This window comes from Chlorocebus sabaeus, chromosome 2 (genome assembly GCF_047675955.1).
Source record: "Chlorocebus sabaeus isolate Y175 chromosome 2, mChlSab1.0.hap1, whole genome shotgun sequence".
NCBI lineage: Eukaryota > Metazoa > Chordata > Mammalia > Primates > Cercopithecidae > Chlorocebus > Chlorocebus sabaeus.
The window spans coordinates 91,523,567-91,547,641 of NC_132905.1; the positions used below are offsets into that span (position 1 = coordinate 91,523,567).

Sequence of the window (24,075 nt, forward strand, 5' to 3'; positions counted from 1 at the left end):
TTTTTCATACTGACTTTTCTGTTTCTTATTTTTCCAAATTAGTGAAATTTTCTGTCCTGTCCACTTTTGTCCAGGCTTTAACTATAACAGATTAATCATAAGGATTTATAGCCAGTTAATAGGACTGTCTTTTTGTTATTTTCTGCAACTTCTCTTATGGCAGTGATGCTATCGAGTGTTGAAGTAATTTTTAAAAATTGGAGTAGGGACCAAAGTTTGCAGTTTTAGATGCCTTCAAAAAATCAAGAGATGCTCGTAGTTTATATGGGATAGAGTGTATTGTGAATGAAAAATACATGCCCATCTTGAGAGTAATTTGAATAGCTTATAGAGTTGGGAAGTTTTTCCTCTATTTAAGCCGAATTATATAGTTTGTCCTAATATTAAACATTATTATTTCTGTCTAGCCAAAGTAAGCCTGTTATCCCTATAATAAGTTTTTAATTATTCAAGTTCATTGGCATCACATGGGAAGTTATTTCTAAAATAGACCTGCCATGTCCCTGCCCCTAGATCTATTGGATTAGAATCAGAAGGTGGTAGGGCAAGTGTGTTTTGGGGAAAGCAACTGCTTTAAACAAATTAGATAGGGAGGTGACAAAGTTCCTGGCATAAGCTGTGAAATAAAAGTCTCAGGAGTGGTGAGTGTTTGGGCCTAGGGAATTAACAGTGGTATTGGCTTATAAAAACCTTGGAAATGCAGTACTTCTTCCCAGTTCTTTTAAATTAGACTTTCTTCTCATAGTTCCTTAAGGTTGGTTGACCTGTCTATGGAGGCCTGAGATTGTTCTTGAAGACTTGGCTGGAGGTTTCAGTGGGAATCACAGAAAATTTCATGAGCTTTCTGGCTGCATGGTTTGGGTGTTAAGTTAGGAAATTTAATTAGGAGGATTTTCTTTCTTTCCCCCTTTTAATAAGTGAAACAAATTGGTCTCTGAAGAGATCCTCACATTACTTCATTGAAAATAGTTCATGTCAGGATTGTGTTTCTGTAAGAAGTCTTGGATGGAGGTAGAGAGAGAAGAGAGAAGAAGCTATTGATCAGAGACAGCTCTCAATTGAATCTTTATGTGGTAGTGTTTCTGGGATTTATCTGTGAGACAGCAAGAGTACAAGTGTCTGAATTTTAAATTACATTATATTGAAGTTACTTGACTTTTAACGCTGAGAAATACATTGTTGAGGTTAATTTAAATACAGTTTAGTTGTTAAGATAGTGGTAAACTAAGTGCCAGCCATAGTAGGAAGAAATAATTATTAGGGAAATAAATTACTTTCAATAGTGTTTGTTTTTTTTTCTAGTGAGGCATAATTGTTTTAAGAAATATCATGGTGACTAGGTAGGATTAGACTAAATGAACGGGCTTGAATCTTTATGTATGACGCATTTCACGATCAGATTAACCAGTCCCTAGAAATGTTTAGTTCTTTAAGCCATATTCATAGTCTTATGTTGAAATTAGTCAGTGGAACCCTAATTGAGGAGTTAGCCAATTCTTTTCTGTTAATATCACGTCAATGTTTTTAATCCAATGCTGACTGCAGTTTTGAGCAATTGAAGTAATACTATTTTGAAATATATTTCAGATATACCAGTATATTCAGAGTCGCTTTTATCGGTCTCCAGAGGTGCTACTGGGAATGCCTTATGACCTTGCCATTGATATGTGGTCCCTCGGGTGTATTTTGGTTGAAATGCACACTGGAGAACCTCTGTTCAGTGGTGCCAATGAGGTAAATGATGTATTGCTGTACAAATTCTGTTTTCATACTTTCTTTTTGTCTTTCATCTGTGACAGTGTAATTTAAAAGTTGTGTTTAGGCAAAGATGTCTATTTGATCATTCAAATGTGAGGTCAGTTTGAATATACCTATTTTTTCGTATTTGTCAGTTGTCATATAATGTAAAGTTTAGAATTATGAGATAGGAGTAGGATATTTTAATCTCATGAAGGATAACAGTTAATTAGATTAGAAAGTGTTAAGTATTTTGGCATACATTTTACAGGTTTTAAATACAGTAACAGAAAGCTTAAAAGGTGATAAGGAATGACGGCCTTCCTGCAGAGATACAAACATCACTCTAAATTTTGAGATTATGATTTGGAGTTGAAGAGGTAATGATCAGTAGGACTGATGGATACTCAGTCTGAATAATGTAGAGTAAACTAGATTATAGAATTGTCGGGCTACAGAGACTGTGTGCAATTCTGTATTCCACAGGTTTTCAGTCTGTGTTCTGGAATATTTTTGAAGGTCAGAGGCAGTGAATGGGAGGGCGGGGACAGACCACACCTCCCTGCAGTCAGAGAAATCGGGCTTTCATTGTTTTAAAAACTATTCACCTGTGGGGTTTTGTTTGTTTTTTAAAAGAAAAATGGACCATTGCAGATCTTGATCAGTCTATTTATAAGTGAGAAGAGAAAGGCCAAAGGCATTAATGACTTGTACCGGATTATGCAGCTGTTAATAGGTGGTGTCAGAAACTTGTCTCTTCCATCCTTCCTTTTAAATTTTTTTTTTTTTTTTTGAGATGGAGTCTTGCTCTGTTGCCCAGGCTGGAGTATAGTGGCGCAATCTTGTTTCCCTAGTAACTGGAATTAACAGGCAGCACCACCATGCCTGGCTTATTTTTGTATTTTTACTAGAAATGATGTTTCACCATGAGAGCAGCTCCTGCCCTGACCTGAAGTGGTCTGCCCGCTTCAGCCTCCCAAAGTGCTGAGATTACAGGCGTGAGCCACTGCCCGGCCCCTTTTAATTCATTTCAACTTGAACTGGTGAGCTACTCTTTGATAGTAACTGCCATGGTTTGTTTTTGTTTTAGTATAAATCTTACTTTGTAAACTAGTATCTTTCTTGGGCTTAAACAATATTTGAAAAACTTTGCTGTGTTACTCATTGTAAAGGCTGAGGTCCTTTGAGTAGCCCACAGATTCCTGCTCCCTCTGATGCCAGTTCTCTCACCACTACCTGGTCTCTCCTTCTCCCCTCACTCTGTAGTCCATACACAGCTTTCTCTGTGGTCCGTTGAAAATGCCAGCCACAGGCCCATACTCAGCCCTTTGCATTTCTTCCTTCCTGTGCCTAAAATTCTCTTTCCGAGCTAGTCCCTTGGCTGATGTTAGTGTTTGCTCTGATGTCACATTCTCGGTGAAACCATATACCCCACTTATGGTTGCAGTACCCCTTCTCATCCCATAGTTCTTAGCCAGCATCTGACATCATGTATTTAATTATTTATTGATACGGCTGGGCGCAGTGGCTTACGCCTGTAGTCACAGCACTTTGGGAGGCTGAGGTGGGCAGATCACTTGTCAGGAATTCGAGACCAGCCCGGCCAACATGGTGAAACCCCGTCTCTACTAAAAATACAAAAATTAGCCTAGCTTGGTGTCGCATGCCTGAAATCCCAGTTACTGGGGAGGCTGAGGCAGGAGAATTGCGTGAATCTGGGAGGTGGAGGTTGCTGTGAGCTGAGATTGCGCCACTTCTGCTTCAGCTTGGGTGATAGAGTGAGACGCCATCTAAAGAGAAAATTAGCCACTCATAGTGGTGCATGCTTGTAGTCCCAGCTACTCAGGAGGCTGAGGTGGGAAGATCACTTGAGCCCGGGAGGAGGTCAAGGCTGCAGTGAGCTGTGATTGCACCACTGCACTCCAGCTTGGGTGACAGAATGAGACCTTGTCTCAAAAATAAGTAAATTTAAAAAAATTTTAAATAAAATTCCCCAAGAACGGAAACTTTATAACTTCCTCTCATGTTTCCTTACTGTTCAGCATTGTATCCATGGCTACCTGACATAATATGTTTGTTAATTGACTATCTTCCCTTCTGTGGGGTATTCCCTTCTGTGGGGTATCAAGGAAGGTAGGGCTTTTCTTGTGTTTGTTCATTGCTGTATGCTGGATATCTAGAGGAGTGCCTGACACATAGGAGGTGTGCAGTTTATTTATGAATGAATGACTTGATGAGCAGGAGTAGATGTACAGTAGAAATGACAGGTTTTATTGTTTTTATTTTTAATACAGGTAGATCAGATGAATAAAATAGTGGAAGTTCTGGGTATTCCACCTGCTCATATTCTTGACCAAGCACCAAAAGCAAGAAAGTTCTTTGAGAAGTTGCCAGATGGCACTTGGAACTTAAAGAAGACCAAAGATGGAAAACGGGTAAAATAAGGATATATCTGTTTTGAGCCTTTATTAAATTTATCATACCTGTCTTTTTATAGCTCATTTTGCATTTACTTGAAATCAGTGTTTCAGTCAATGATTTTATTGATACCTTACATAGGTATTTTGTTCAGAAGTTGAGTATAGTTTGACCTAACTATCAGGTATGGACCAGTGTTTGATTAATGGTCAGAGTTATCTTTAAAACTTCATATTAAAAACTGTATGCCTGCATTTTGAGGCAGCTGATCACATCACCATACTTTGTTTCAACAGAAGAATTAGTAAGTTTGACCTTTGTTTCTCACAGCTTGGGCATGTAGTGAGTTAATACTGCAGCTGTGAACAGAAGTCACAATTGGTGTAAATGATTTTTTTTTAAGTTCAGTTGGTAAATTATGTCAGAAGATGATTTTTGGCTTAAGTAGTATGTGATTTTTTTTCTAAGGATATTAACTAACTAGATAGTCCTTTGATAGACTTCAGATTCCTAGCTCAATGACTTGGATAGCAAAAATTTCACATCTCCAAAATCTTTGAAAGTGAGGTTTTTAAAACATTAGGTTTGTTTTAGTAATTTTCTTTTATCTGAGGACTTTTTTAAAGATACCTAAATTATGTCAATTTAATAGAGTAAATGATGTCAATTTTGCATCTTGATTTTTTACTTTTGTTTTATAGATCTGTAAATAATCATGTTTTGTAATTTAGTTTGGTCATAGTATTGAATGAGTGTAATTTATAAATATGTGATTGAATATGACCCCCCCCCACACACACACACACACGTACATACAGAAGTCACCTTGTGATCGAAGTTTTGCATTTATAACATTGAAGAGTTTATTTTTGTTTCAGTTATTATTTTGCATTGTGTTTTAGCGACACTGCCACCAGGTGTCATTTTCAGCAAACTGAAGGTGATGGTGGTTGATTGCCTTAATTCACTTCCACATAGCTGCGGAGTCATAACTTTTAATATCAGATTATTTTCTTTAGAATATTTAGAAGCACATATGTAATTGTATCTTTCAGAACTGATGTGTAAGTTATTGTGTTCTGCCATATTCACTAAAGCTGTAGGCAGTGCAGTTTCCAGCTGCTAAATTATGCCTATTCCCCATGAGGAAAGGATGGAAAATACTATTGAGACCTCCTGGGCCGTTGTTTTTTCTTTATCCACATAGCTCATTAATCATGGCCCATTTTCCATATAACCAAAACTTAGCCTGGGAATCCTTACTAGCTTCACCAGCATTTAAAGGAGTTCCTACCAGTTTGAATTAGCATGGAGAGGAAATTAAATCTTTTTTATGTTGTCTCTCTCTGTGATACAGACTGCTGCTTTCTCCATTTCAGATTTATTTATCTATATTTTGCTTCTGCTATTTTTTCCTCAATAAAACATCCCATTCCATCTCTTAAATCTCTGCCTTACAAAAACCACAGTGACCTATCATTTCTTTCAAATTGATCTATAGGTATTATTTTTAGTTGTTTGGGGTGGGGGCATTTCAGAAATGAGTAGATTGTCTTTTTCCCTTTTAAAATTGGAAGTAGATAATATACATTTAATATATGTAAATTAAGTAGATTTTTATGAGATTTGTTTTAGTCACACTTAGCAATTAAGCAGCTTAATTTTTAAAAACATGAAATAATTATTTTGCTTTTAAGAGATACATTTTGCAACAAAAATATCAAATTCATTATCAAATTATTACATTACAAATGGTACACTAAGAATTTTGACCAGAGATACAAATAGAATGTGCATGTACTTTCATTGGCTGTCTCTTTGTGGTTTGTTTACTGATTTTATTTTTACTTTTACTTTCTCATTTTACATTTCAAAAGCCCCATATTAGGGTTTTCCAATAATGAAATAAATACTATTTTTTTTTTCTTGATGGAGGTGGAGAGTGAAGAAGACAATAAATGATGCTGTTTTTTGAAGTACAGTTTATGTATTGTAAGATACACAGATTTTAAGAATTGAGTTTGTTTTCACCTTTATGTACAGCAATGCCCCCCATCTACACCAATATGAAAGACTTCTATCACCCCAAATCCTCTTGTGACCCTTTTCTGTGATCTCACTGCTTTCTGATTTCTGTCATCAAAGACTAGCTTTGCTTTTTCATTGGCAAACAGTATAAATGGAGCCTTATAGTATTTATTGTTTAGTTTTGGGTTTTCTTCACTCAATAAATGTATTGCTTTTGGAAATTCATCAATATTGTATGTCTTAGGAATTTTTTTTTATTGCTTCAAGATATTTCATTGAATGAACATGCCATAATTTGTATTCACCTGTCAGTGGTCATTTGGTTTGTTCCCAGTTTGGGACTGTTATGAATAAGGCTACTGAGAACATTCTTTCATACGTATGTTTTCATTTCCCTTACAGCACAATCTAAGAGTAGAATTGCCAGGTCATAGGTATGTGTTTACCTTCACAAGAAAACACCAGTTCTCCAAAGTTGTTTTATTTTATATTCCCATGATATATGAGTCTTCCAGTTGCATGACATCCTCACTATTTTATATAGTTTGTCTGTTGGATTTTAGCCATTCTGTAGTGGATATGTAATGGTTTGCATTTGCATTTCTTCATGGCTAATGATACCACCTTTTCGTATGCTTATTAGCCTTTCATATATCTTCTTTGTCACAGGTCTTTCCCATCTTTTGCTTGTGTTACTGAGTTGTTTAATGACTGAGTAGTCCTTTGTCATTAAGTTTTTTTGTCACATATATGTCAGTGTATTTCCCTAGACTGTGGCTTGCCTGTTCCTTTCTTAATATGGTATCTTTTGATGAATAGGAAGTTTTAATATTGATGAAGTTGTATTTGTCAACTTTTTTTTTTTTTTTTGGATTTTTTTATCCTGAGAAATCTTCGCCATCTCAAGTTTGTGAAGATACTCTTCTATGTTTTCTTCTAAAAGGTTTTTTCTTTTTTTTAATCTACTTTTTACAGTTAAGATTCTGTGGTCCGGCTTGAATTAATTTTTGAGTGTGGAATAGGGTGAAGGAGTTGAAGTTAATTTTCTTCCATATGCTTACATCATAGTTACAGTAGCATTTGATGAAAGCAATTATTTTACCCTATTGATATGTTTTCAATTCTAGGTCCTTTCTATTCACACATGAATTTTAGAATCAGCTTGTAAATTTCTACCAAAAAATCATGCTAGCATTTTGATTTGGGTTGCAATTGGGGTTTCCGTCAGGAAAATGGACATCTTAACAATATTAAGTCTTCCACTCTATAAAGATGGGTTATCTCTCCATTTATTTAGGGCTTAAAATCTCTCAGCAGTGTTTTATAGTTTTTAATGCAGAAGTCTTACATATTTTGTTCACTTTATTCCTAAGTTTTTAATTTTTTAGATGCTATTTTAAATGACATTTAAAATGTATAATTTCATAATTTTTCATTTTTAGTATATAGAAATGCAACTGATTTTTGTATCCTAAGACCTTGCTAAATTCACCTATTCTAGTACAGATAACCCTTGAACAATACAGGTGTGAACCACACAGGTCCACTTGTATGCAGATTTTTTTCCAGCAAATACAGTCAGTCCTCTGTATCTGAGGGTTCCACATCTGCAGTCAAATGTGGATCAAAAATACAGTATTCCCTGGATGTGAAACCTGTGTATGAGGGCTAACTTTTCACATATGTGGGTTCCACACAGCCTCCTTGTGGAGCTTGAGTATGTGTGAATTTTAGTATATTTAGTAGGGGGGTCCTGGAACCAACCCCCTGCATATACTGAGGGATGAATATATTTTCGTTGTTGAAATTTGATGGGGCTTTCTACTTAAACAGTCTTATGCTCCATGAATGAAGACAGTTTTATTTTTTCAATTGTATATCTTTTTTGCTTTTTTAATATCATAAGTGGGTTTTGAATATTGTCATGTTTTTTCTGCATCTATAGGTATCATCATACGGTTTTTCTCCTGTGTTGTGGTAAAATGCATTAATTTTTTGAATGTTAAGCCCCACCCTATGATAAACTACACTTGGCCTTGATATACTATTCTCATATATATATTGCTCAGTTCAGTTTGCTAATCTCTTGGTAAGGAATTTTGTTTCTATGTCATTAATGGATATTTGTCTAAAGTTTTATTAATAATACCATCATTAGGGTTTGATTTTAGGGTTATGCTGGACTTGTGAAACTATTAGGAAATATTTTTTCTTGATTTTTCTGAGAAAATTTGCATATGATTGGTTGACGTTATTTCTTTTGTAATGTTGAGTAGAGGTCATTGATGAAACCATCAGAACCTGGGGCATTTTTTGTTAGAAGGTTATTTCATTATAATTTATGTTTTTTTGTTAAAACTATGGTTATCCAAATTTTTTAAGTTGGTTTTGGTAAGTTGTATCTTTCAAGAAGCTTTTCTTTCTCACCTAAATTGTTGAATTTGTTGGCATAAAATTATCAATAATATTTTACTTTTTTTTTTAGTATCTAGAGAATCTATAGTGATAGTTTTTTTTTTTTATTGCTAAGTCTCTCTTTTATTCCTGATATTGGCCGTTTGTACTTCCTGTTTTTTCCCCAAGTAGTCTTGCTCAGGGTTGATCAAGTTTATTAATCCTTTCAGACAACCAGCTTTTGACTTTGTTGATTTCTTTTTTTTTTTTTCTATTCTTTTTTTTTTTGAGACGGAGTCTTGCTTTCTCTCCCAGTCTGGAGTGCAGTGGCGCGCAATCTCAGCTCACTGCAAGTTCTGCCTCCCGGGTTCACACCATTCTCCTGCCTCAGCCTCCTGAGTAGCTGGGACTACAGGCACCCGCCACCATACCTGGCTAATTTTTTGTATTTTTAGTAGAGATGGGGTTTCACTGTGTTAGCCAGGATGGTCTCGATCTCCTGACGTTATGATCTGCCTGCCTCGGCCTCCCACAGTGCTGGGATTACAGGTGTGAGCCACCGTGCCTGGTCTCTTTTTCTATTCTTGATCTAGTTTCTTTTTTTTTTTTTTTTTTTTTTGCTCTTCATTATGTCCATTTGCTTGGGTTGAATTTACTCCTTTTCTTGCTTCTTAAAGGTGGAAACTAGATCATTGATTTTTAAGCCTTTTTGCTGCTGTAGAATTTAATGGTATGAATTTCCCTCTAAGCACTGCTTTAGCTGCATTCTGCAGCTTTTTGTATGTTTTTGTTGTTGGTTTTTCTTTTTTGTTTTCTTTTTCTTTTTTTGGAGACGGAGTCTCGCTCTGTTGCCAGGCTGGAGTGCAGTGGTGCAATCTTGGCTCACTTCAACCTCCGCCTCCCAGGTTCAAGCAACTCTTCTGTCTCAGCCTCCCAAGTAGCTGGGACTACACACACCCAGCTAATTTTTGTATTTTTAGTAGAGGCAGAGTTTCACCATATGACCAGGATGGTCTCAATCTCTTAACCTCATGATCCACCCGCCTTGTCCTCCCAAAGTGCTGGGATTACAGGCGTGAGCCACCACACCTGGCCGCTTTTTATATGTTTTAAACAGTCATTCTGAAATGTTTCTAACTTGTGATTCCTTCTTTAACCTGTCATTATTTAGAATTTTGTTACATAATTTCAAAATATTTGAGGATTTTCTAGATATCTTACTGATTTCTAGTTTAGTAGCAGTTTGGTCACAGAACGTGATTTCAGTCCTTTAAAACTGAGACTTGTTTTATGGCCTAGCATCTAATGTGTCTTTGTGAATGTTTTACGTGTGCTTGATAAGAATTGTATTTTGTGTTTGTTTGGTGTAGTAGTCTCCAACTATCAATGTAGATGAAATTGTTTTATATTTTTCTTCATATCTTTTGTATCTTTGTGTATGTGTATATTCTGTCAGTATTTGAGAGAGGAGTCTTCATTGATAAGTTTGGATTTGTCTTAGACTCCTTTGTAACATTGCTTTATGGTTTTTGAAGCTTTGTTAATAGGTGTGTGCGTGTTTGATATTGTTATGACTTATTGATAAATTGACCCTTTTATCATCCTGAAATGCCCCTCTTTGTCTCTAGTAATGTTTGTCTTTAAGTTTGCTTTGTCTGATACTACTGTAGTCTTACCAGTATTCTTATTCTTGGTATTTTCATGGGGTGTGTGTGTGTGTGTAGATAAAAAAGATATGAAGAAAAGTATGCAACATGTGTATACACACACACACACTTTTACCCTTTTACTGTAAACCTGTGCATACCTTTATATTTACAGAATTATTTTTGTGTTGTGTGCAATATATGGTCAGGTTGTTTTTTAATCTAGTCTGATAGTAGTTAATCCATTATTCAGAGTTTTGATTTAATTGCGTTCTGTTTGTCTTTCCTGTTCGTTGTTTCCTGTTCCTTCTTTCCTGCCTTTTGTGGGGAGGTTTGTTGAATACTTTTGGCATTTTATTTTATCTCCCATATTGATTTTTTACTTACTCCTCTGTGTGTCATGTTTAGTGTTTCTTTTATAATATGCACCATTAACATTAGTTTACCTTCAAATAATAATATATTGCTTGTTAAACAGTGTGATAACCATGTGATTCTATCTACCTCTTGTGCACTTGTTGTATTACTTTTGCATGTTACACCTCACAACACATTATTGGCTGTTTAAATAAAAAATAGATTTAAACACACAAAAGAAATTTAAAAGCACATAAAATAAGGATAATAGATCTTTTATATTTATCCTTATATTTGAACTTTTCTGGTGTTCTTCATTACTTTTTGCAATTCCTAGCTTCTATCTGGTATTATTTCTTTAGCCTCAAGACCTTCCTTTAACTTTTATTTTATAATGAGTAAGTTATCCTAATGAATTCTGTCAACAGGTGTTGATCTGAAAATATTTGATCTGAAAAATATTTGTTGATCTGAAAATATTTACCTTTACCTTTATTTTTTGGAAGATATTTTCAGTGAATATAGAATTATAGATTAACTACTTTCTTTCAGCAAAAGAAAAAGATGTTACGATATTGCTTCCAGGTATATTGACTTTTTTTCTGGATTACACTGTTTCTGTAGAGAAATCAGTGGTTATTCTTAGCATTATTCCCCTGCATATAATATTTGCCCCTCTTCCCTCTGGCTGATTTTAATGTTTTCTCTTTGTTTGATTTCTACAGTTTGACTATTTACCTACGTATGATTTTCTTTGTATTTATTCTCCTGGGAGTTCACTGAGTTTCTTGGTTCTGTGGGTTGACCTCTATCATCAGTTTTTGAAAATCCTCAGACATAGTCTTTCCAAATATTTGTTCTGCTTTCATCTTTCTTCTAGTTCTCCAGTGATATGTATGTTACAGTGCTGAATATTATCCCAGTGGTCTCTGATTTATTCATTCTGTTTTCTGTTTGTGTTTTTAATTTGGATAATTTCTTTTCCTATCTTCTGGTTCACTCATTTTGTTTTTCCTTATGCTGAGTCCAGTCTGCTGGTGAATCTGTTAAATGGATTCATGTGATGTTACTGTTATTTTTGAGACAGGTTCTCCCTCTGTCGCCCAGACTAAAGTGCAATGGTGTGATCATGGCTCATTGCAGCCTTAACTTCCTTGGCTCAAGGAGTTCCTCTGCCTCAGCCTCCCAGGTAGCTCAGACTACAGGAGTGGTACAGGCACCATACCCAGCTATTAAAATTTTTTGTAGGGATGGGGTCTGACTATGTTGCCTAGGCTGGTCTTGAACTCCTGGACTCAAGCAGTCCTCCCACCTCAACCTGGGTATAGAGACATGAGCCCAGCCTATATTTTTTAGTTCTGGCATTTCTATTTTGTTTTAAATGTGGTTTTTCTCTTCTGAAATTCTACATCTGTTCATATGTTGTCCACCTTTTGAACTAAATTGTTTAATTATCATAATTTATTAGAAGTAAATTATCGTAATTATTTTAAAGTTCCAGTCTGCTACTCTCAACATCTGTACCATTTATTTATGTGTATCTTCTATTGGGTTTTTTTCCTTTCATGTGATTGTGGACATCATTTTTTAAAAATGTCTGTAATTTTAAAATGTGTGACAAACTTTCATTGCTTAAGAACAGTTAAAGATGAATCATATTTTCCCTCAGAAAGAGGCCTCTTACTCTGTCAGGTCCCTCATGTGGGGCTGATTTGATTTCTTTTGTAGCTTAGCTGACTCTAGGCTTTGCTTGTTTGACTTAGATTATATTCCCCACTGTCTTCAGATGTTTTGAGCTGGGATCACGACATTCGCTTCAGCAGTGTTTGTGTCTTTAGAACCAGGGAAAATCTAGTGGTCTCTATACATTACTGCGCAGCCAGCAGCCCCACTCCTAACCCTCCGTGCCTGGGAGATCGCCTTCCTCCTGCTGTACTGCCCTATCCTGTCTGTCCACACCTGACCGTCAGAAGTTGGTTCAGACTTGGGCTGGAGTCTTCTCGCTCACCTGTGGCGTGCTTCTCTTTCTCCCACTGCAGATCTCTTCCAGGAGAGACTTTTCATTTTGTAGAATTCAGGGGATTTTTGTTCCAACTTTGGATCCTCAGGCAGCTCTCTGATGGGTCTTTAAAAGTCAGTGATTTTATGACTTATTAGAGAAGGAACAATCATCTCACACATTTCTGCATTGTAACTAGAAGTCAAAGTCTGGTTATGCTATTCTTAATAAATTCAATATTTATAGAGGTTTTAAGGGTTATACTGTTATCTATCAAAAAATGGGTTTTCAGGAAATCTGAACACACGTTAATTTATTATTACATAGATTTTCTAAAGGGAAGCATAGATAATTTTCTCTTTTTCTACTCTGAGCAGGTAGGGTTAGGCCAGTGCCTTTTTATGTAGAACATCCTTGGTGTGATTGCCATAGCTTTCTTGGGCTGCTGTTGGTGAAGGAAGTGTAGCAGGTGCCGAGGGTGCACAGTTAGGCAGGAAAGAGGCTACCAGCCAGGGTGGGCAGGGGCACGCGTGTTCTCTGTAAAAGACAAGAGAGAAAATGCTTTCAGCCTTGTGGGCCTCTGTTGCATGTTTTTTGGTTTTGGTTGCTTGTTTTTACAACCTTTGAAAACAGAAAAAAAAAAACGTTTGTAGCTGGTGCTGTAGAAAACCAGGCTCTGGATTAGGCCACAGTTTACTGACCCCAGGGCCATTTATAGCCATTTTTGGTCTCAGAATTATGTTGAACTGTAACTACCATGCATTTGGGATACTAATGTGTGAAAAGGCAGAGCATTTAATTATGAAGTGTCCTTTTTAATAAAGGCCTCAACATATTTTTAAACATATTTGAAGTTAAATTATGTGTTTACAAAAGTATTCCACCAAATTTAGAGAAAGCCTTTCATCTTCTCTCTTACAGGAGTACAAACCACCAGGAACCCGTAAACTTCATAACATTCTTGGAGTGGAAACAGGAGGACCTGGTGGGCGACGTGCTGGGGAGTCAGGTCATACGGTCGCTGACTACTTGAAGTTCAAAGACCTCATTTTAAGGATGCTTGATTATGACCCCAAAACTCGAATTCAACCTTATTATGCTCTGCAGCACAGTTTCTTCAAGAAAACAGCTGATGAAGGTACAAATACAAGTAATAGTGTGTCTACAAGCCCCGCCATGGAGCAGTCTCAGTCTTCGGGCACCACCTCCAGTACATCATCAAGCTCAGGTCTGTGTTGCTGCGGTTAGATTAGGCTTGGGAATGTTTTGTGTTTTTTTTATGAAGTGGGATTACTTTAAAGTGTTGATTAAATTTGTTAATTTAATGGGGAGCATTTACTTTACTTAAATCTGTTCTTTATAGTTAGCAATAAATTCATCTCCCCAAAGCTCCAATATTTAGTTACGCATGTAATAAATTCTGTTTGGCAGTTGGAAATCTATTTACTAACCAGCAGTTTAAACTACTTCTTACGTGGAATTTTTGTCCACATTGCTTGAGTTTTCCCGCAAGGGGAAACCAGACTTCATTGTGTTTTAGTTCAGTGGTGGATGAGAGAGAACCTGGTTTTAGTCAGAGAATATGAAGACTTTGTGATATACTTTCAAGTTAATATTAGAGATTTTGTGGTGTGTGTGTGAATACTTCCAATTTTAATGGTATAGTTTCAGAGTATAAATTTGAACAAATTGAATTTTAAACTCACAGTTGTATTGTTTTGTGTTGTGATATTTCAGGTGGCTCATCGGGGACAAGCAACAGTGGGAGAGCCCGGTCGGATCCGACGCACCAGCATCGGCACAGTGGCGGGCACTTCACAGCTGCCGTGCAGGCCATGGACTGCGAAACACACAGTCCCCAGGTGAGCTCGCACATGGTTGATTTGCTTGTGTCACCTGCCATGCTCAGGTAGAGCAGCACTGGATGCCAGGTGCCTTTAGAATGACCGTATCATTTACCCTAGAAGTTCATGATGTTCTGCTGTCTAAGAAAATATCAGTATTTATCATAGAGAAGCACATTCTTGCAATTGTCCTCCTCCTTGTCTAGAAGTGGCTAACACTTACTGGGGGCATAGCAGTTGTTTTGAACGGTTTTTTTCCTGTGTTTATCTCATTTACCAAAGCAGCATTTTGAGCCTCATGCTTTTTTGATTCCCATTTTACAGTGGAAACTGACTTCTTGGGCTGAGTAAATTTCCCTGGGTCATGATCTTAATGACTTGACTCTGCTTCCTCCCATGATTTTTTAGCACTTGTAGTCCTGGATTATGAATCAGTTTCTGGTTAGATTTTAACCTTTTTGTTGTTGTTGTTTTATTTGTTTTCTGTTTTTAAACCTGTTGAAGAAGAGGATCTAATTAAGTACTTTTTCAAAATTGGAGTGAAGCAGATGGTGATGGTGAAAATATTTAAATCATCTGATAAAGTTGTAAGTTGGTTCATACAGAATTTTGCATGGTGGTGTTTGGAGGTGAGAGGCCAGTGTAGTATTTGATGGATGAGTAAACTACTGTTGATGAAGAGCGCTCTCCATTCTTGTGACTAGGGCAGCTGAATGGTGCTGGAGAAAATCCCACATGCAGCTGTTTGTCAGCGCTGTTAATACTCACCAACCACTGCTGGGCAGTCTTACGTGTTTCCCGAGTTGTCCCATCCTCTGCTGTTCTCTTTAATAATAGTTTCAAACTTTCTACCTTTAGAAACCTTTGCCCTCCCCTTCTCTGTTCTCACCCACTCTTTGCATTGTAAGGAAAAGAGTCTTCAGACAGGAACTCTTTCCGTTTTGTAGCATTGAATACATGATCCTGCCTGTATGTGCACTGTCCACTTCTCCTCTACCCCTTTTTTGTTAGAAGCAATGTATTTATTTTTGCCTAAGGCCAAGCCTACTCATTTCCCCGATCCCCTCTCTCCTGCCATCATGGGGACTTTGCCCTTTGGTCTCCCTCGGCTCTGGTGTCTTCATTCTCTCTTCTTGTGGCTTTTTCTGTTGATCAGCATTTCCTCATCCTCGGGCCTCTCCCATCTTAAGCAGCACCTTTGCGTGTCCCCCTTTCTTTCCCTATACTTCTGCTGCCTGTAGTCTTTGTCTCTTTACTCTGAAGACCTCCTTACCTGTTCCGCTTAGGTCCTGCCCTCCAGCTCTCCTGCCGGTGTCAGCGGTGACCTTCACTGATGGGTCCAGTGGACACCCTAATGCTATCTTTCTGCATTCTACAACTTCATTTGAAAGTGTTGACTTTTAACCCACTCTTTGAAACACTCACTGCTGGTTTCCTTGGGAGGATGATTCTCTGTCCCCCCATTTCTCTGCCCCTTCCTTCACTGTCTTTTTGTTTTTTTGTTTTTCTTCTACCCACCCCTGAAACCTGAGTGTTCCTTGAGGCGTGACACGTGTCCCTGCCCTACTCCCCTTAATGTTACCTCGATGATTTCAGCCACACGTGACGGGGCCTGCAGTCACCATCTTCATGCCAGTTGCTCTTAAGTCTTGACTTCTGACTAGACTTCACTTCTGAACCCCTAGGGCCTTTCTAATTGTTTACTATGAATGTCACCTTGAAAGTCTCAACAATATGTGCGCACACAGCACATAAACTGGTGTCATCATTTCACTTCCTTCCCAACTCTTCTACTTTTGCCGTTCTTTGTAAAAATGGCCCTAATTTACCCATTTGCTCAAGTCATAAATCTGGGGGCACTTCTCTCTCCGTCTTTCCCCACACTGAATCAGACAGTAAATTATCTGGATTCACCACATCTTAATACGTTTTCATTCTCCACCTTTCACTTTGCCTGGTTGTTATGACCTGTCTTACTAGAAAGAGTTTTGGAGTGTCTAAAACAGTTGTGGAGTGTCTAATTCCATTCACCTGTCAGCACCATTCTCTTCCCTGCAGCCAAGTGAACTTTCTCTAAAGCGGGCTGTTCTTGCTATTTTCCCTACTCTTTTTTTTTTTTTTCTAAGGTGGAGTCTCACTCTATCTCCCAGGCTGGAGTGCAACAGCATGACCTCTGCTTATTGCAATCCCCACCTCCTTAGTTCAAGCAAGTCTCCTACCTCAGCCTCCTGAGTAGCTGGGATTACAGACACATGTCACCATGCCGGCTAATTTTTCTATTTTTAGTAGAGACAGGGTTTTGCCATGTTGGCCAGGCTGGTCGTGAACTCCCGACCTCAGGTGATCTGCCCATCTCGGCCTCCCAAAGTGCAGGGATTACAGGCATGAGCCACCACACCCGGCCTATTGTCCCTACTTTAAACCAGTTTTGACTTGCCCTTCTACCTGAAATGAAATGTAGACTTCTTACCAAGACATTGGTGCTTTGTGGGTGCTGGTCCCCACCGAGGCCGTTCTTTCTCCTCTTCACTCACCCTAGTCACACTCATTTATTTTTCACTTTGTGTAATATGCCACATTCTCTCTCTCTCTCTCTCTTCTCACATTTCCTGTGCTCTCAGCCTGGAATACTCTTTTCCTCCAGTCCTTTTGCTTTGGTAACTACTATTTATGCTTCAGGTCTTAAGTATCACTACTCCCATGGGCTCTCTCTCAATCTTTAGACTATCCGCCTGTCTCGTCGTCTTCCCTTTCTTTCTTCCAGATCTGTTCCATACTGCAAACACATACAAGAGTAGCATAAGACACCGCGTTCCTCCCACCTGGATTTCACAGAGGTCAAGATTTTGCTTCAAATCCTTTTTTATTACTTAATTTTTGAGTGGTTGGTATAGTCACATGGTTTTAAAAATAAGTAAATATAAAAGGGAATTCAGTGAAAGGCTTTCCTTCCTTCCATGCCTTCTAGCACCTCAATTTCTAAACCAGTGTTACTAGTTTATTAGTTTTTTGTATACTTTTGGAGTTATTTTATACATATTCAAGCAAATACAAATACATACTCTTCATCCACCCTTTGTACACAAATAGTACCATACCAGGCAAACTGTTTCAAAACAACTTGGTTTTTCTAGTCTTGACATATATTTTGGAGCACTCTCTGTATCAATACATAGAGAGCTTTTTCATTCTTTTATTTATTTGCATAGTATCCCGTTAGATATTCCGTAAGTCTTTTCACCATTCCCCTGTTGTTTGTTTATTCATGTATTTATTTATTTTTAGAGCTAGGGTCTTGCACTGTCACCCAGGCTGGAATGCAGTGTCGCGATCACGGCTCACTGCAGCCTTGAGCACCTGGGCTCCAGTGATCCTCCCACCCCAGCCTCCTGAGTAAATGGACCTACAGTTGTGTCCCAGCACACCCTGCAGTGAGGTCTCACTATGTTTCCCAGGCTGGTCTTGAACTCCTGGGCTGAACTGATCCTCCCACCTCAGCCTTCCAAAGTGCTGGGATTATAGGCGTGTGCCGCTTTGGCCACCAGTCCCCTATTTATTAATGGGCGTTTAGTTCATTTCCGACCTTTTTTACTGTTTACAAATGGTACTTTAATAAATAATCCTGTACAGTAGTGTCCCTTCTTATCCATGGTTTCAGTTATTCAGTCATTCATGATCCAAAAATATTAAGTGGAAAATTTCAGAAATAATTCATAAGTTTTAAATTCTGTTACGAGTAGCACGATGAAATCTCATGCTGTCCCACCCTAGGCATGACTCATCCCTTTGTCCAGCGTGTCCACACAGTAGATAAGTTGCTTTGTAGCCATCCAGATTATCAGATCAAAAAACATAATATACAGAGGGTTTGGTCCTCTGCAGTTTCAGGCATCCAGTGGGGATCGTGGACTGTATCTCTTGCGGATAAGGAGGCACCACTGTATGTGTCTCATTCACACATACACATTTTATCTGTGATACAAATTCCTGCAAGCAGAATGACTGTTTCAAAGGGTAATGTGATTTATAATTTTGATAACTATTGCCAGATTGCCCCCCATGTGATTTTCTAATCCAGTAACTTGATTAACTTCATATATAAACAATTAGTATTTTCTTTTCTGAGAACTCACTGCCAACTTTTCTACTGATTGTTTTCAGTAGTATCTCTTAAAAGTTTGGTTCTCAGACCACCTTCGTTGAATAAACACTTAATTTGTGCCAGCCACTGGTGATAGAGACTGAGCCTTTTGCCTTCCTAGAGCTTACAGTGCCACAAGTAAATAAAATGAACATGAATAAAAGTGGCAAGTAGCATTAGCTCTTAAAAAGAAAATAAGGATGATTTGGTAGAGAATGACTATTTGTTGGATATAGGATGTATTAGAGTAGGCCAAACTCTGATATGACAGACCCCCAAAATATGGTAGCTTAAGGAGTACCAAGTTTCCTTCATTTTTGTCTAACAGTCCAGAATAGGTGTTCAGGTTAGTGGCTAGGCTGTCTTCCAGGTCCTGTTTCCTCCCATCTTGTGGTTCCACCATGCCCTAGGGCCTGATTGTCGACTGTGTCCAGCGGGCAGGAGGACTTGGGAGGTACTGTTTTGTGTGCCGGGCTAGCAGTGACATACAAAGTTTCATTCACATTCCGTTGACAGCTTAGACATATGGCCATCAGTGAGTACAAGGGAGGTTGGGAAGTGTTGTGTAGCCATGTGCTCAGGAACAAGAAGAATACTGTGCACAACCTGTAGCTTCTACCACAGTGGTTGAGGCAGTGTCAGTCAGAGTGGTCAGGGAAGGCTCTGGAAGTGAAGTGATGAAAAAGAGACATCCAAGCAATAAGAAAATCCGAGAAATAAGAACATTTCTAGGCAGAGGGGAGCAGCGTGTTACTAGTACACTGAGGCATTTGAGAGATAGTGACCCAGGGGAGGAATGGAAGGCAAGCCTTCTTTGGTTGGAACCCAGGTAGCCAGGGATAGAATAGGTGGAAAAAGAGGTTGGAGAAGTGGGCATTGGCCAGGTGATGCAGACCGTTGTATCCGTTTGGGATTGTTTTGTTTTTCTAAGTGCAGTGAGAAGTCATTAAAGGATTTTAAATAAGGAAGTGATTGGATTTGTGTTACGAAAAGATTGTTCCTGCTACCCTTTGGAGAAGGGCAAGGATGGAAGCAAGGAGTTCATTTAGGGGGCTGTTGTGTTAGCCTAGGCAAGAGGAGATGGTGGGAATGAAGAGAAGAGGCCAAATTTGGCATCTGTTTCATAGGTGGACGCGTAAGTTCTTGCTCATGGGTTGGACAGAGGCATTGTTAAGCAGCTGGGTAGATAGTAGTCCTTTATTGAAAGAAGAAAGATGGAGAGAGGAAGGACATGAGGGATAAGTAAAGACTTCCTTTTGGACCTGCCTAGAATACTATCTGGCCTTTTTCGGGGAATATTTGCAGACCTCTAGCATAAACAGTGCTCCCAAGGGAAGACAGTGGCTAGTGAAATAGATGAACCTATTTAAGGATATATAACTTTCTACAAATTGCAGCTTTCATGATGAAATTTTTTTGTCCTTGAATGTATTTGGGATGTTGTGTTATAAAACTGTCTAACACATTAAAAGTTTCAAAAACACTTAACCCGTGATTAATGTAATGCTAGTTTGTGTCATCGCTTTTGATGGAAGATTAAAGCTTGGAAACAGTCCTCTGAAAAATCCTTTAAAAAATCTGTTCTTTCAGGTGCGTCAGCAATTTCCTGCTCCTCTTGGTTGGTCAGGCACTGAAGCTCCTACACAGGTCACTGTTGAAACTCATCCTGTTCAAGAAACAACCTTTCATGTAGCCCCTCAACAGAATGCATTGCATCATCACCATGGTAACAGTTCCCATCACCATCACCACCACCACCACCATCACCACCACCATGGACAACAAGCCTTGGGTAACCGGACCAGGCCAAGGGTCTACAATTCTCCAACGAATAGCTCCTCTACCCAAGATTCTATGGAGGTTGGCCACAGTCACCACTCCATGACATCCCTGTCTTCCTCAACAACTTCTTCCTCGACATCTTCCTCCTCTACTGGTAATCAAGGCAATCAGGCCTACCAGAATCGCCCAGTGGCTGCTAATACCTTGGACTTTGGACAGAATGGAGCTATGGACGTTAATTTGACCGTCTACTCCAATCCCCGCCAAGAGACTGGCATAGCTGGACATCCAACTTACCAATTTTCCGCTAATACAGGTCCTGCACATTACATGACTGAAGGACATCTGACAATGAGGCAAGGGGCTGATAGAGAAGAGTCCCCCATGACAGGAGTTTGTGTGCAACAGAGTCCTGTAGCTAGCTCGTGACTACATTGAAACTTGAGTTTGTTTCTTGTGTGTTTTTATAGAAGTGGTGTTTTTTTTCCAAAAACAAAGTGCAAAGCTGCTTGAATCAGAAGGAGATTAACACACTGAACCGCTACAAGAGGGCAAAGCTGACTTTTTTTTTTTTTTAACTTGAAAAGTTTGCAAAGGGACATTGAAGTGTTTAAAAGAGCCATGTCCAAACCCATCTTCATGGATAGCTCAGAGGTATCCTCTTTTTGCTCCCCCATTTTAACTTGCCACATCCCAATCATAGTGGGTTTTTTTTGTCTTTCTATTCAGCGAAAATATTCAGATGTTGGTCTTGGTCATTTGCCAACTAATTTTAAAATAAAAGGCACTGCACATAATTTGCATAAAGGGCCCATGAGGGTGTTTTTTTTTTTCTTTTTGTCCCCCCCACTATTTTTTTGTTCTGTTTTGTTTTGGGTGGGAGGGTGGGAAATTTGGGTTTTTTAAGTCCTCTAAACACACTTGGGCACGGAAATGCAGTACTGTAAGGAAGAGGGACCTCCAGCTTCCACAAACACCATCTTCAGCTGTATGAAAGGGACGGTTGTGTTGAAGTTTGTCAGGCACAGTAAGCATGCTGAGTGGCGGGGATCAGAACTCTCCTATCTGAACCTACTGAGGATCAAAGCAGCAATTACATGGGATCCTGTGGCTCTCCTGGTGTAGAGGCCACAGGAAGATAGGATGGAACGTGACTGGTCTCCTAACCAAGGTGCACTGAGAAGCAATCAACGGGTCAGTCGTGGCCAGTCCTGGGGAGGTCTGAGTGGTGGTCTTTGGGATAACCTTTGGCCTTATGGATTTGGACTCGAAATTAGAAGAGCCTACCATTTCAGATGCAATCACTTTTGGACATGCTTTTGCAGACAGTCCTTAATGCTGAAAACACAGAGAATGGGTAATTCAAGAGGCCTTTCTTTTAAAATAGACTTTTGTGACCCACTAATTGTAAGGTATTGCAAGGTCACTTTGCGTGTGTCATAAAGTTGACTTCCTTATTGGTTGAAGGTCACAGAAGTAGTGGTTTGCTTTGATGGAAATAGCTACAGCTGTGTCCCTTCCTGCTTTTTACTTTTTCTTTTGCTTTTTCTCGGCACGTGGTATCTCCACCATTTCTTCTGCACAAAGATGTCTTCTGTTCATCCTGAACATTTTTAAAAAATGCAGAATTTTATGTGACTGCTTTTTTGCCTCACAATTATGCTGTGAATTTTACAAAAATTTATTTTCTTTTTTGATAATTTATTGTACCAAAGCTGTTTTTATAGCACATAGATGTCTGTAACCAATAATGTAGCAGTTCTGCACTTTGACACAAGGTGTAACTAGACCATTTTTAAATGTCAGTTGAAAATTATGGCTGTACTATTGCTTAAACAAAACTGGAACTGTTGTTGAATCCATAGCCAATACATTTACAGCAATCTGTGTACTGAGCATAATAGATTGACATCTAATTCAAGATTACAACATCTGTTACATTCTAAGTGTGTTCAGGCTTCTGAAGGTAAAGGGACACTGGATCCAGAAGCTATGGAACCAGCAGTTGATTCTTGTATTCCTGATTAACCTACTTGTAAACTTGAAAGCAAGACCTTGATTGCACCAACAGGTCCCGAGTATGAGCGCAAGTAAAGCAGAACTCTCATGCGTGACCTGAGCAGACAGGCTGGTATTATTAACAGGTGCCTCGTGTTGAGATTACGCTGCCTTAATGTAACACAGTCTGGCAGTTGCTAAATTTGTGTTCCCATTTTAAATTGACCAATTTTGGGGTGTGACACTTTTGAGCGGTTGAATTGGGAGAATGAAGTAATTTACCTGTCCAGGATCAAAAGAAGCCTAGAAAAGAAGCAGTAATCTACCTCTGCCGCTAACCTGTTTAAGACGACTCAGCAGAACACCGCCTTTCATTCGATTGGGCAATTCCATGTGGCTGACTAGGTCAATTTTTTTTCTGAACAAAAGCAGGTTTTTATATGTAAACAGTGACAAAAGAAAGGCTAAACACTATGTAAATGTGAATGGAAACTTGGAAATACTCGTTTTTATAAACTACAGAAATTTTTTGTTGTTTATCAGGAAATCCATATTTATTTTGTAATTAACTGTCAAGCCTGTGGATGATTTTTTTGAACTTGGTAGTTCTTAAAGGTTTACAGTGAATAAAAGGATATCATCTTGAGTATAGCAATATCAAAAGGAATTCAGTAGTTACTGCTGTTTAGGAATATAAGGTTAAGATATCATATGGGTCAGGTCATTTTTTTTCTGTGCTGGTTGCCACATCTTAGCAAGCACCAAAAAACTAAAGCAGTTTTTAAACCGATATTTACATAAAGAAAATCATAAAATCCAATGCTTCTGCATACTGTGTTATGTTACAGTCCAGTTTTGTGTGCTTTACTACACAGTTTGGTTACAGGACTTCTGTGCATTGTAAACATAAACAGCATGGAAAAGGTTAAATACCTGTGTTCAGATTGTAAGATCTAGTCCGGACTTGCTGTGTATATTGTAACGTTAAATGAAAAAAGAACCCCCCTTTGTATTATAGTCATGCGGTCTTATGTATGATAAACAGTTGAATAATTTGTCCTCAGACTCTTTACTATGCTTTTTTAAAATTAATTTAAGAAAAATGTAAACATAGTAAAAATCTTCCTATGCAATTAACCTGGTCCAGGTCTGGTAGGTATACTATCAAAGTTGAGTTAAATGTGTAAAAAGGAAACTATTTGAGATACATCGACATAGGCATCAGCAATCTCTGAAAGTAAAAATTGGAGGTTTAACAGATCATTTTGATTTTTCACATTGATTTTTTTATTTGAATGCTTACATAATATTTTTTGTGGTTCAAAATGCTAGTGTTTTAGTTGGTAGCATTTAGAATGGATGGTGAAGGTCTGGTGGTTTTCTCTGATGCGCTTTGACGTGCTTGGATGAAAGAGGGAATACGAATACTCATTCTTCCTTCCCCAAATCTTCATATGGGGACATATCAGAATTCTAGAATTCTTGCCACTGTGATTCAGTTGGTAACCTAAAGTCTTCTCTTCTTACAAATTAACCTGTTTCAGTATATATTAAGGTGGGTTTCAAAAGGTAAGATACTTACTTAAAAGTTAAGTGTGAGTCTGTAAAATTAAGGTTGGTTGCGTAAAGTTGAAGTTAACCACATGTAAGAAAGGAAAACTTACATTAGTTTTATTTCTTAGGGTGTGAGAATTTTACCTCGGTAAAGGGCACATTTTATGATATTGGGCT

General features: G+C 38.3%; 1 protein-coding gene across 9 annotated transcripts in view; it reads left to right on the forward strand.

Annotated features, from left to right (window-relative positions):
* DYRK1A (dual specificity tyrosine phosphorylation regulated kinase 1A) overlaps positions 1-23,399 on the forward strand; it is a 150,659-nt gene extending 127,260 nt beyond the window's left edge. For all 9 annotated transcript variants that reach the window (XM_037984795.2, XM_007967845.3, XM_007967851.3 and 6 more), the window contains 5 exons: positions 1,588-1,734; positions 4,032-4,172; positions 13,501-13,807; positions 14,317-14,441; positions 20,155-23,399. In XM_037984795.2, coding sequence (XP_037840723.1) covers positions 1,588-1,734; positions 4,032-4,172; positions 13,501-13,807; positions 14,317-14,441; positions 20,155-20,775 — 1,341 coding nt within the window. In that variant the 3' untranslated portion in view covers positions 20,776-23,399. The remainder of the gene's footprint in view (positions 1-1,587; positions 1,735-4,031; positions 4,173-13,500; positions 13,808-14,316; positions 14,442-20,154) is intronic.
* The last annotated feature ends 676 nt before the right edge of the window (positions 23,400-24,075 follow it).